The 15,164-nt window shown below is 35.5% G+C and overlaps 1 protein-coding gene across 3 annotated transcripts in view; it reads right to left on the reverse strand.

Moving 5' to 3' along the window:
• The window catches only part of FOCAD (focadhesin), a 262,544-nt gene that overhangs the window by 20,389 nt on the left and 226,991 nt on the right, over nucleotides 1-15,164 (reverse strand). For all 3 annotated transcript variants that reach the window (XM_039868697.1, XM_039868772.1, XM_039868837.1), the window contains 2 exons: nucleotides 14,430-14,532; nucleotides 12,483-12,563 (listed from right to left, as the gene is read on the reverse strand). In XM_039868697.1, coding sequence (XP_039724631.1) covers nucleotides 12,483-12,563; nucleotides 14,430-14,532 — 184 coding nt within the window. The remainder of the gene's footprint in view (nucleotides 1-12,482; nucleotides 12,564-14,429; nucleotides 14,533-15,164) is intronic.

Here is a 15,164-nt window from a genome sequence, read left to right on the forward strand (position 1 = left end):
GAAAGGAGAAGCACAGGAAAAAGAGAAGCAGAGGCGAGAAAAGCCACAGAATCACTGCGTCAGCAAAACTGAAACCAACCGCAAAAAGGAGAAGCACAGAAGGAGAAGCAGAGGCTGAAAAGCCGCAGAATCAGCAGGCACTGAAGAACGAGAAAGCAGCAGCAGGACAGGATCAGCAAAAGGGAAACCAGCTGCAAAAAGGAGAAGCACAGGAAAAGGAGAAGCAGAAGCAAGAAAAGTCACAGAATCATCAGACAAGGAGAAAGGAGAAGGCACAGGAAAAAAAATGCAAAAACAGAAACAGCAAGAAAAGCAGCAGAATTAGTAGAGGTTAAAAAACAAGGAGAAGCAGAAGTAGAGGCAGAGTCAACAAAGGTGAAAACAGTTGAAGAAAGAGCTATAGCGAAAAGGAAAAACATAAATGGGCAAAACACTTAAATAGATATTTCTCTAAAGATGATACACAAATGGCCGACAAGGATATGAAAAGATGTTCAACATCAGTAATCATCAGAGAAATAAAAATGACAATATCACCTTACACTGATTAAAATGGCTACTATAAAAAAAATAAATAAAAAGAAAATAAATAAGTGCTGGTAAGGATGTAGAGAAATTAGAACACTTTTGTACTGTTGGTAGGATTATGCAGAACTGCTGTGGAAAACAATATGATGGCTCCTCAAAAAATTTAAAATAAAACGACCATATGACCCAGCAATCTCGCTTTGGGTATATAACCAAAAGAATTGAAAGCAGAGTCTTGAAGAGATCTCAATAAACCCATATTCACAGCAGTACTGTTTGAAATAGCCAAGAGGTGGAAGCAACCCAAATGTCCATTGATAGATAACTGTATAAACACACTGTGAAACAGACACAAAATGGAATAGTATTCAACCTTAAAAGAAAAGAAATCCTGTTATATGCTACAACATGGATAAACCTTGAGGATACTACACTAAGTGAAACAAGCCAGTAGCAAGATAAATGCTGTATTCCACTTATATCAAGTATCTAAAGTAATCAAATTAATAGAAACAGAAAGTAGAATGGTGGTTATTAGGGGTTAGGGTGAGGGAGAAAAGGTAGGCATTGTTTAATGGGTCTAGTTTCAGTTTTGTAAGATGAAAAATTTCTGGAAATCGGTTTCACAACGATGTGAATATACTTAACTGTATATTTAAAAATGATTAAGATGGTAAATTTTATGTGCTTGTTCTAACAAAAAAATAAAAGGAGAGACTTTTGGTTTCCAGTTCTGCACGTAAGCAGCTTAGATAATCTAGATAAAGTGATTAAATTCCTAGAAACACACAAATTACCTACACTGACTCCAGCATAAATAGAAAATATGGACAGACCTATAAAAGTCAAGAGATTGAATCAGTAATCAAAAACCACCCAACAAAGAAAAGTTCAGGACCATAAGGTTTCACTCACTGGTGAATTCTACCAAACACTTAAAGAAGAATTGACAACAATCTTTCTCAATTTCTTACAAAAAAGAGAAAAGAAAGGAATACTTAACTCATTCTATGAGACCAGCATTATCCTGATACCAAAGCCAGACAGACACCACAATGAAAGTACAGACCAGTATTTGTTATGAATATAGATGTGACAAATTTCCAGAAAACACTAGTAAACTGAATCCAATGTCATATTAAAAGGATTATACATGACCATCATGCAGGATTTATCCCAGAAATTCAAGTGTCATTCAACATAAGAAAATAGATCAATGTAATATACCACATTAATAAAATGAAGGGGGGTACACATAATCATCTCAATTTACACAGAAAACTTTTCATAAAATCCAACACCCTTTCACGATAAAAATACTCAGAAAATTATGAATACGACAAAGTTATTTTAACATGATACAGTGCACTTGAGAAAACCCACAGTGAACATCATACTCAATGGTGAAAGCTTTCCCTCTACTATCAGGAATAAGACAAGGATGCCCACTTTTAATACTTCGCATTGTATGTTTTAGCCAGGGCCATTAGGCAAGAAAAAGAAAAGGCATTCAGATTAGAAAGGAAAAAATAAAACATCTCATTTGCAAATGACATGAACCTGTATACGGAAAAATAGAATTCAGTAATTGCAGGGTACGAAATCAACAAACAAAAATTGTGTTTCAATATCCCAGCAATGAATAAGGAAATTATAAAACAATGAAAAGGAAATTATAAAACAATGCCACTTGCAATAGTGCTGCCAAAAATAAAATACCTGGAAATAAATTTAATAGAGATAAAAGACACATAAATAAACCAAAAAGGACAAAACATTGCTGAAAGAAATTAAAGAACATGCACATAAATGAAAGGACAGCTTGTGTTCCTTGATTGGAAATATTGTTAAGATGACAATACTATCTAAAGCTATCTACAGATTTAACACAATCCCTATCAAAATTTCAACAGCCTTTTTTTTTTTTTTTTTTTTCCAGGAATGAAAAGGCTGATTCTCTTATTTATAGGAAATTGCAAGGGCCCTGAATAGCCAAAACAATCTTGAAAAAGAAAAATCTGAAGGACTCACACATACCATATTTCAAAACTTACTACAGAGCTATGGTAATCAAAACAGTGTGGTATTGGCAAATATAAGTATAGACATAAAAAAATAGAATTGAGAGGCTAGAAATAAACCCATACTTTATGGTCACTTGACTGTTGATAATGGTGCTAAACCATTCAATGGGGTAAAGAATGGTCTCTTCAACAAATGATGCTGGGACAATAAGACATCCACATGCAAATAATTAAGTTGGACTCCTACCTAATATCGTATACAAAAATTAACTTAAAATGGATCAATGACCTAAATATAAAAATTAAGTTGTAAAAACTCTTAGAAGAAAACATAGGGGTAAATCTGCATGACCTTTGATTTGGCAACGGATTTTTAGATACGATACCAAAAACATGAGCAACGAAAGGAAAAACAGATAAAGAGCACTTTGTCAAAGCTAAAAACTTTTGTGCATCAAAGGATATTATCAACAAAATGAAAAGACAACCTGCGAAATGCAAAAAATATTTGCAAACTGTATTATCTGATAGGGTCTAGTATCCAGAATATATAAAGCACTTTTACAACTTAATAAAAAATAATCTAATTTTTAAAAATGGTCAAAGGACTTGAATAAATAATTCTCCAACGTTGATATACTACACTCAACATCATTGGTCATTAGGGAACTACAAATCAAAACTGAATGATATCACTTCACATGCGATAGGATAATAATAATAGGAAAAAAAAACAAGTGTTGGCTTGTTCTCTACAAGGATATGGAGAAACTGGAACCTTCATATGTTGCTGGTAGGACTATAAAATGGTACAGACACTGTGGACAAAGTTTAGCAGCTCCTCAAAAAATGGCACAGGATTAGTATGTGATCCAGCAATTCTACCACTCCTATATACCCAAAAGAATTGAAAACAGGAGTTCAAACAAAAACTTGTAAATAAATCTTCACAGCAAGACCACTCATAATAGTCAAAAGGTAGTAACAACCTAAATGTCCATCAACTGATGAATGAATAAAATATGGTATATCCACACAATGGAATGTTTGGCCATAACAAGGCTATAGCATGGATGAACCTTGAAAACATTACGCTAAGTGAAAGCCATTCACAAAAGACCGTACAGTGTATGATTCCATTTAAATAAAATACACAAAATAGGTAAATCTACAGAGACGGAAGGCAGATTATTGGTTGCTAGGGGCTGGATGAAATGGGGAGTGGAGAGCAAATGCTCAGTGGGTGCAAGGGTTTCTTTTGGGGTGATGAAAATGTTCTGTAACTAAAGAGTGGTGATGGTTGCACCAAACTGTGAATGTACCAAATGCCACTGAATTATACATTTTAAAATGGTTAAAATGGTAAATTTTATATTATATGTATTTTCTCACACACGCACACACAACAGAGCACGGAAAGAGAGGAAGCAGAATCCATGAGAGAAGACAGGCAGAGAGAAAGAGTGAGATAAAGGCTTGATGCCTGGTATCTTTCTGCCCCTCATAGTCTCAAGGGCTGGAAGTAGAGTTTCTGCCCTTCAGTTCCTGAAAAAGCTAGAAATCCTTGCAATAAATATCTTTACTTTTGAGTCAGTGGAATTGAGTTAGTGCTTTTTGTATTAAAAGTACCCTAACATAATTCCTATCTAGTTAGTGCCCCCACTACTCCACTTGAACTGCACTTGCTAAGATTTCTAAATGCTATCTAAACACCAGATTCAAGGGCTTTTTTTTTTTTTCTTTCAGTCTTTCTTTCCATACTTTTTCATCTAAGACTGTATCATGCCCCCAGTCTTGAAATAAATGCTTCCCCAAACTTCTGCGTTGTTCCTCTGCTGAGTCTCACTGCCGGAGCTCATTCACTCTCACAGTTTCATGTACTACTTACATGTTGATGACTAGCAAATCCATACTTCTAACCCAGGACTTTCTTCGATGTCTTAGATTTGTATTTCCAACTGGAGCTATCTCAAAAATCAGCATGTTTTCTCAGGCTAACTACCAACTGTATAACCTCCTCACTTCTTCATTTGCCAATTTGGGAAGATAAAACTAATTGTGTGCCTTCCAGTGATGTTTCTCTCCTCTCCAACACTTCGCTTTTGGAAAATGTTAAAACCACAACACGCCTGCCACTTTTCTATGCTGTGTTACCAGTAACTGAAGTTATATTTCTATTCTACCCTGAGATGCAATACTAGGAGCACAGGAAATAGTACCAGGGAGTTAAGCATTACTCTTAGGAGGAGTAGAATTTCAGACAAAAAGTAAATATATTCATAAACACATTCATTCATTCCACCATCAACTGAGTACTTCTTAGGTACCAGGCACTGTTCCGAACAGTGGAGATAGTGTCGAGCGAGACAGAACAGGTCACCATGCTCATGGAGCTGATATTCTAGTGCAAGGACAAACAGACAAGGAAAAATCAGGTGTGATAAAAATAAAAATGCAGTGATAGAATTCACTGGTTGGCTAGCCACATAACTCTATACTGATTACATGCATGTGGCAACTGTCTCTACACAATAGTAGCTGCAAATTGAAGCCTTTGATTTCACACACAAAAACAATCAAAAATTAAGTTGTGTTTTGGGGGGTCCTTTTGGTTCATGATTCATAAAAATGGCCCAATGAACTAGGGGACAGTATACCTGTGCACGGAATTACTTTTCTCTCCTATTAAAAAACATAAACCCAATTCTATGTTGAAAATCATTAATTCATAAACAGATTTCTATTAATTTTTTTCTTAGATCAAGTGTTTTAAAAATTACATAAAATTTTATTCCAGGTCCTTCTGCAGAATTCACTATGGAAATTTTTCAGTTTTCAGAGTATCCGGGGAATCAGTAAAGACATTCAACCTGCCCTCTAATACGAGGACCTAGTGTGAAATATGACCATTTTTCAGACGTCTTATTGCTTAGACAATGGGCTCTCCCTTGACAGGGCAAAAGAACTTTCACTAATAACTGCACTTTACTGTACACTTGTTGCTTCTATGCTCTTTGGAATTGATCTGATACACAACCAAGTGTCAGAAACAAGGAGAACTTGTAAAATGGAGCATAGGGTTGAAAATCAAGAAAGTGCTATAACACAATAAATCTACTTTTAAAAGAAAGAGAATCAGTACTGAGTAGCATAACTAGAATCACACAGAATATTCCGCTATACTTGCAGAAAACTAATTCTGACAGTAACTGGAATAAAAGAATAATTTAGTAACTGTTATAGAAGAAAATATTTGGCAGTGCCATGCACTTGGGGAGATGCATGGAAAAAGAGGGGGTCCCGAAGCTTGGGGTAAATGGAGTCACATGGTTCCTTCCTCAGAGATCTTTAGTGTTGGACACAAGAATCAAATCTCAGTAACAAGAATGGTCAGCTCCCTTATTACAGTGCTTTGTCTTTCAAACGAGTATTTTAGATAAAAGGAAATGCTGAAATGCTTTATAGATAATGAATATGGAACTGAGAAGACTTAACAGGTACTTGTTAAAAGGATCCAGATGTTTTAAAGTCCAGATACAAAGTTGCTTTAAATCTCTCACTCAGTCCACAGCCTCAAAGAACCCTGATATAAATGGCATATCTGAACATAATACATTACAACAGGACCCATTATCACACATACTTTGGCTACACAAAGGATCAGATCTCAGTGCTACAATGCACATGTGTAAGCCCTATGGTAAAAGTCTGGTAACAAGCAGGCTGGTGGCCGGTGATGCGTATATTCCCATCACCAGCACATTGCTTGTATAGTGTGGATGTATCTTCACTGTCTCTATCTTCAGTATTGTTTAGAAGCAACTTGGCTTAGAATATTCATTCATATACATATGCTTAAAGCTGTAGATCAACAAATATTTGAAAACTATTACCTGCCAAGTACTCTGCTCTAAGCATTTAGGATAAAACACAGATGTTCTTCTTGCCTTTGAGGAAATTACAGTCTAATGGGAAAGACAGACATTAAACAAAGAACCACAAATAATTAAGCAAATAATTACACACATATAAAGTACTATGAAAAACATACAGGAAAGTATCATATAAGAAAGCTAAGCTAATCTGGGACCTTGCTTTTTCCCCACTGAGGAAAGAATGTTTAAACCAAGATAAAAAGGATAAATAGAAATTTTCCAAAGTCCTTGGAAAACACAAGTAGAGATAATTACAGCATGGCATATTTGTGGGGACTAGGAGATATTTAGCCCCTGGCCAGAAACTTTACAATTATGATAGTCATTGAAAACAGCTGATGATTCTGATATGTCAGTCAGAGACTAAGAATTGGGAGGATGTTCTGTCTTAAGATCAAGTACTTCAATAACATCCCTGGGACCCTAGCACCAGAAAGGCTGTCTAGCAGTGTGGAGATCAGAACCTGAGAGAGAATAAACTTTAGCAGGGCTGTGGCCTGGTGGGGACAGGAGGAGGAAGAGAATTTCCTAACTCTGTCCACTGCAAGGGCCTAGGAGCGGTGATTGCCCTAGTAACAATGAGATAGTTTGTAGCCAGATCTCAGCTTCTATTCCCCACTAAAAGGAACTTGAGCTATCTGACTATTATAGGGCTAATGATAATACAAGATGAGCCTAGAACATCTTTTGTGCCACAAAGAAAGAAAGTTCTCAAAAGAATGACAGGGTCACATCAAAAAAACAGAAGAGTCAACTTAAAGAGGCTCTTACTGATCTAATCTGGAACAATCTGAGGGTCAAATAATGAATAATTAAATAATAAATAAGAATGTAGTAGTCCATACTAATTAAGAAAAAAAAGAGAGGAATAAAAAAAGGAGAAAGGGAGCAGCTCTTCCTTATAGTAGAATGCTTACTAAAAATGTAAATGGAATAACAAAATTTTAAGAATCATCTTTGACAATTATCATGGTAATAATTAATTGAGACAAGAAAACATTAATGAATACTACAACTAATGATAGTTGGATGACAAATGGGATATTCATAATCTCAAAATACCTGCACACAAAATATTGATTGATGATAAAGGGAAATGAGAAACTTGATAGTAGAGAAACCTGGAAGATATCAGCTAACGCAAGTGATCAAAGCAAACATCACCGGTGCAGGGAGACAGACATCACGTGCTACCTGATGGGATGCAGTGAGAAGAGCAGAGCTCCACGTCCGTGACATTCCTGCCAAAGATGATTGACCTGACTCTTCTGTGAGTAAAAACAGACAAACCGAAATAAAAGAATGTTCCATGAAATACCGCTCTTCTAATCTTAAAACATGTTCAAGTCAGGAAAGACAAGAACGACTGAGGAACTGTTCCAGACTAAAGGAGACTGAAGAGATATAATAAATAAGCACAGTGTGACATTCGGGATTAAATTTTTGTCTGCTAAAGACATCATTTGGACTGTCAGTGAAACGCAAATAGGGTCCCTGGGTAAAAGGAATATAGGGATTCCCTGGGTGTTTTCACTTTTATGGAATTTTGAAATTATTTCAAAATAAAAAGTAAAAGAAAAAAGGTGTACCTTTTTAAAAAAAGAAACTGTCTAAAGTTTAATTAAAAGAAATAAACCACCTCTCAGATAGTAAATACATACAAAAATGTTCATTCCTTCTGGCAATGTAATGCAAATTAAAGCAGTCTTAAAGTATCATTTTATATCTGCTTGGTTTTTACTGTAGTCATTTGTTTATATGTTGGTTTGCTTTGTCATATGATAACTAGACAAGGTTTATTCTTTATTTTGTTTTCTAAGTACTGTTACATAAAATGACTCATAAACATAATCCTTACAATAACTCTGTGAAGAAGATGCCATTATTTTCTCCACTTTACAGAAGCAATTGAGGCTTAGAGACTTAAGCGGCTCGCCTGAAGTTATATAGCCTGCAAGTGGTGGAAGCGGGGTATGAACCCAGGTAGCCTGACTCCCACAATTTTAACCTCTATGATATACTGCTTTGCATATTCAGACATGGCTGAGGTACTAAACTTAGCACAGACCTTTTGAAGAGCAATGAGGCCATGCCACCCTATAGTCACCAAATCCTCTAGACACTTGCCCATTAATAAACTGCTGAGAATTTATTCTAAGGAAAGCTATATGCAGAAAAGAGAAAGCTACATGTATAAAGATGTTCTCTATAATGGAAACTTTAAAAATGACCAATACAGAAATGGTTAAGATCATTATTATTAACTTGATGGAATATTCTGTAGTCATTTAAAATGATAATTATGGAGATATATGGAAATTAGGAAAATGTTTATAATATATTAAGTTAAAAATGCAAAGTATATGTTTACTTGGAAATATGTAAAAATTGTGTGTGCATAAAAGCAACGAATTAAAAAGTAAAATTCAAAAATGATAGTAGCTGTTAGAGAGTCATGGAATAATTGGTGACTTTTTTCTTTCACATATTTTCATGGTGTTTACAACAAAAAATAGAAATTGAACACTCCCAAAACATATCTTATTAACAAATATCTAGAAAGCGATGAAAGGATTCTTTGGGAGGAGATGGGTGGTAATTATGTCCATTTACATGTAAATTTGTTAAATTTAAAAAAATTAGGCAACAAAATAATAGAAAATTTGTGATTCAACATAGTATAATGCACACACATCTAACAGGACATATACTGGAATATCTATTGTGGTTATCTCTAGGTGGTAAGATTATAGGGGACTCTTTTTACCATTTTTAAACTTAGTGTTATATATGTATCATTTCTAATAAATATTTCTAAAAGAACTGTATAGGTAAATTATTGCTAAATTAAAATACTTTAACACAATCTTGGCAACTGACTCCACAATTTCATAAGAAAAACAGGATAGCTTTCTCATATCATTTGTTCTATACTTAGGATTCACTATTTCTGTTCCTCTGGCTAGATGGGCCAACAATTATATCTTATATAAATAGTCCAAAAATGATTGAGAATATATCTATCTATAGTTTATGCAGAAGCCCAATTCTTATATACACAGATCACTGACCAATGAATTCATATCAAGAACAAAATACCATTCATAATGACTTTATTACAAGAATATATATATTTTCCTCAAATAAAACTTCTTACCGTGAACTTTAAGGTATAATAGAAAAATAAAGCTTAGAAAATTAGTCACATTCCCAAACAAAATAAGAAAAATAATTTTAAATAGGTAGAAATATCTAATGTCAGCATTCAAAAGAAATGATTCCTCTTATTCAGTACTTTTAATATATTTCAAATGTTTATAAAAGAAGTGGATAAAGTCTTCCTGAAATCTGAATATTCTATGAGGTTGAGGAAAAAAAAAAGATCAGCAGTCAGGAAAAAAATGAAAAAACGAGCAAAAAAAAAGACAAAAATAAGAGGCAAAATTTAAAGGCCCTTAAGGGGGAAAAAAATTCCATGATAGGAGGACTTAGATTATGAGCAAATTTTAAGCCTAGCATAGTCAAGAAATGTCCATAGGAAAGAAAAGAGAATGTTATAGGGTATAATAAAAAAAAAAAGTTATATTCAAAACTATTAACTGAAGACTTTAAAAACTAGAAGGCATTTCATCTATTTGGTATGGTTTGAAACATAATCCTCCTATGAACATGTAGAATGCTATAAACGGCTTGTATGTTCTATCACATGAGTATTAAAGTGAGAAGAGCCCTCTGCATTAGAAAGCAGATGAATATATTCGCTATCTCAAATTTGATTGGCTAAAATTGAGATCATGATGCCCAATCTCCTCCTTGCACAAGTGTGGCTGAGGAATAACTCATCATACTTTTCTTCCCCTTGTGTTATTAAATGGCACACAGAGGCAATGAAGCCATGCTCTCCTTCAAGTTTGCTCTCTTCTGCCTATGCCAAGCATGATTTTTATTCTCTAGAACCATTTCTTCCTCAAAAGAGCTCGCCAAAGTTGTCATCCTTCCTATCAGCTGCCCCACTGGCTCTGGTGAGTGACATCCAGACATTTAAACTCAAAAGCTGCTTCAGAAGGGAGTTATTAAAATTCAAATGAGCTGGGCATATTGAAGACGAAAACACTCGTTTGCATGCACACCTCAGCATTTGGCCATCCCATTTAGCCCCATAGAGCAGGGTCTGGTTTTGTTTTTGTAAATGGGCTTCCGAGGCGGAGGTCAGCCTCCCACGGTCCCCACCCCTCTGGGGTCATCATGAGTAATGTGGAAGGCTGAATAGACTCTCCTCTGAATCTAGTCAGCAAACCTGACAAGAAGGCAGCCCTCTCCCACAACCTGAAAATACCAAAAATCTGATTGGTAATATGGCATTTTTTAATACTTCACTTATCAGTTTAAAACAGCTTTCAGCAAGACTGCACATAACGTCATTGATGCCAGTTCCACCTGATTTTTTAGTTTTAGAGCAGAACATTTCCTTTTGTGCTATGACTGTATAATCATAAAAATGTTACATTTAACCAAGAATTTCCCTCAGGATTCAGAGAAAAATAATTTCTGCCAAGAAAAATGGATCTGGGGGACCAAATGACATTTTATTCACTAGAAAAGAAAGAGTCTATCTTTCATTTTTATTTTATTTCTCATGGAAATTATCTCACATTATCATCATTTAAAAATTTTATAAGATATCGGTGAGCAAAGTAACAAAAAATGAGCAAAAATATATATTCCTAGAAGTATTCTGGCCATGGAAATTTTAGATGCTCTTTTAGTAAAAATTCAATTTCTTACTAGTAAAGACATCTCTATTATATTATCTATTTTAAATAGACTTAATTTATGGCACTATAAACAATTAACTTCACATTATGTGTAATATTATGACATGTTTATATACATCATGTACAATGACATAATCATATTTTAATTAATTTTTTTATTGTGGTGACACTGATTAATGAAATCCAGTAAGTATCAACCATATATCAGTTTTTACTGAGGATATGTAGAAGCAAATCATGCTAACTCATGACCCTAAGATAATAGCACAATTTCTAAACTCCAGAAACTAAAGGAACTCATCTCCAAAGTATGAAAGTAGTTTATAGTCTGGAAGCTCCAGGGACTACTGTGCTTAGTAGGAAATCAGAAGACATGACTTTTAATGTCTCTTTCAATGGTGAGATTTTATTCTCCCACAACCTTTAATAATCAGACTTCCTTCCTCCAGATTTATTTTAATTTGTTTAAAACTTTTTTAAAAATAAAATTGGGATGATCTTGTTGTTAGGCACTGATTTTGCCCAGACTGACAACAAAACTAGCAAATATCAATGCAACTGATTCCTGAGCTGTGACATCTTGAGTTCTAATCCATTTTTTCCTCACAGCACTGAATAGTATATATGTTTCATTACAGAGTATTTATTTAATAAGACATATGGCATTCTTCTGGCTCTAGTTAAAACAAAAGGCACACAATCTCCGTCTTCAGGTTGCTTGCGCTCTAATGTAGGTGACAGCAACATAGAATCACAAAGGGATGAATGTTTGCAAAGAAGCAGAACATAAGCTAAAAATAAGACCCAGAGTCAGCGATTTTGGCAACACAGAGCGATCATACAAGGTTCAGGGAGAAAACCTACTTCCAAGCCAGGTCCTGAAACGCAAACCGTACCCAGGTGTGTCTTCTCTTGTTAGGTCACGCTCACTAGAAATTGACATGAAAAGTAACGTGCACTTTTACTTTTGAAATGACCCAATGGAAGATTAAGGTCTTTGCAGAGTCCCCCCCAAGGTCATTCATAGAGACTACACAGAGTGTATGTTGATGTACCATTTATTGTAGTTGGCCTCCTGGTCAACTGTATTGCAAAGATGATCTAACAGAAGAAAATATCCACTCCTTCAGATTTGTATTGTTTAATACAATACAAGGCTGAAGGCACAGAAACTTAACATGTAGAAAGAATATTAAAATTCAAAAACTGTGTTTACTTGCCTTTTTTCCCTCCTGTAATGAAGAAGCCAATGGCTGCTCTGATAAAACTGCTTTCAGGCAAATAGCTATAGTCAGTAGGAACTGTGGAGACAGAAAATGATCAAATTAACCAGTGAACTTGGCAGGACTAATGAAGGAAAGATAATGATCTCATGCTGCCATATTAACCTAGAGACAAAAGCGGAGATGTTTATGCCATTAATCTCAGCGCAATACTTGGTAGCTACAACTAATTCTATTAGATTAAGTGACTGGCCTTGAAGTACTCATTTAGGCTATGCCAGCTATCTAAAACAGTAGGAATCCCAGTAGAGGCTGAAAAACCACAGAGGACAAAAATTTTACCGAAGTAGTTAAAAAAAAATCCTTCCCACATTGGCACATCAATGAACCCTAATCCTGTGACCTTCTCAGTGTCAGCAAGGAGTCTGCTGGGCTTCCAGGCTGAGACCACCAGTCTAAGAGCTACTTCAGAACATCCTGAGTCACACATATGAACCATGGAAATACTACAATCAGTATTAATAGCAGCCAGTCTCTTCATAAGACGGGGACCTCTGAGTGACCAACATGTACAAATAACCAGATGCTGCTGACCTGGAATGGTGAAGCAGTGACATTTATGCCAGTTGAGTCTTGGGAGTTTCCTAGCTTCTTTTCCTCCCAGTTCCCCATAATTGTTTCATGAGGTGGTTTTTACTGAAGTAAATGGCTCAATTGGAAAATTCCATCAGAAACAAGCGGCTGTACTTTTCCAGACATATAGTCACATAGTTCTGAAGAACCTGGGTGTAGGATGATTCGCTATGACCTGACTTGAGTATATGTGGGCCAGACCATGTACCCCACAACATAACAATTAAAAGCCTTTGTAAAAAAGCAAAAGCCTGACACAAACATGCTATTTTACCAGGATATTGTGAGAGCACTGCCTTTCAAAAGTAGCATTACAAAGGGTTTCCAATATGACTAAGTTTTTCTTTTTCCCATTTTAATACGACAGCTTCCAAACATCTAAAGTTCATCATGTTGGGAATGCTACAGAACAATATCCCATTTCTGTAGCTAAGGAGTGACCGAAAGTGAGGGAGACAGTAATTACAGAAATTACAGGGGCCTATGTTCATGGTAATGCTGTCCATAGACTACCTGTCAGAGGACATGTGAAACTAGATTTTAATGAGGAATCTTTGGCACCTAAACCTCTCTGGCCTGGGTCCAAGAGAGCTGGTGGGTCAAAATTCTATAAAGAACAAGGAGCAGACATAGGTCTCAGTGCATTACAGTAATGCCTCCTTAGCAAATCTCCAAGTGCAACATAAATTAAGAATGTGGGAATTGCAAATATTTCTTATTGCTTTTACAAAAAAGCTGGCAATAGAAAAAGCCATGTTATATTAACACCTAGGATTTCAGTTCCAAGGCCAAGGTGATGTACAATTGTAACTATTATTTTCTCAAAAGCAGGAGCCAGAAGAACTGCAGCCATATATGAAGAGAATTTTAATGAAATACTAGCAGTATTCAAACTATGATTACATCTAGTAAAATAAAAAGAACTCTAGTCCAGGCCTCAAGGACCTGGTTCCTTTTTTCTGGATTTGTCAGTAAACTAATTCTGTATGTAAGTAATGCCATTTTTCTGAGCCTCAGGTTCCTCATCTGTAAAATATGGGGTTAGATTCAGTGTCTAAACTCTTCCCTGAGGGAGGCAAAGAAGAAGAGTTCAGATCTGAGTTCTACGTTCGTGTCTACCACTAACTAACTGCCATGTGACCCTGGGTAGGTCAGGAAGCCTTTGCAAGGTGCATTTCCTTTGACGTGTAATAGGGAAGGTAATACCCACCCCTGAGGGTTGCTGTGAAGGTTAATGCTCTTAACTAAGTACATAGCCTCCAGTCAGCAATCCCTCCTTGTGGCTCCAGTGCCCTATGGCTCTAATCTTACCAGAGGTTCTACTTTGATTGGAGGACAGAATAGATAGATGAAGATGTCCCAGAAGCCAGATTGCATTGGACTGAAGACCAATCACCCCAGATACACTGATGACCTATGGATGAAAATGTAACAGTTCAGTGACAGGGCAAGATCCAAACTCCGTTCCATAAAAGTCCACTCATGGAAAGTCACTAATCTTTTATGAGGTCGTAACTTGTCTGGTAATGAGAAGTTCTAGGACAAGTGGTATCATTTGTCTAGTATACTAAACCTGGGACATAAAGGTTATCAACAAGCATTGCTGAATGACTGAATCAATGAATGAATGAATCAATCAATGATGATAGAAGAAGGAACCAGTGCTTGTCTCAGGTATCGCTGACTCAGATTGGTCTCAAAAGAATTTTTCAAAAAATGGGAAAAGAAAATCCCAAAATTGAAAAAGAGGTGATAGTTTCTCTCAAGATTAAAATACCTCTAAAAAATGAAAGGAGATATTATTTTGTTCTCTTCTTTAAATAATGTTTTATTATTTTATCATTCATAATAAACATTTTAAAATTAGTTCAAATCACAGATTTTCCTCCCTAGTTATAGCAACTTAAGCTTCAGTAGAATTTTTTTTAGATTATTCATATTCATACATGCATTTAAAAAAGTTTCTTCTGTTCAGAGGTTTATGTTTGCTTTAAAAAATATGAATTACTAAAACTTCTTTAAGTTTACAGGTGTTGTAATCAACTA

This window comes from Pteropus medius, unplaced genomic scaffold, assembly GCF_902729225.1.
Source record: "Pteropus medius unplaced genomic scaffold, Ma_sr-lr_union100, whole genome shotgun sequence".
Classification (NCBI taxonomy): Eukaryota; Metazoa; Chordata; class Mammalia; order Chiroptera; family Pteropodidae; genus Pteropus; species Pteropus medius.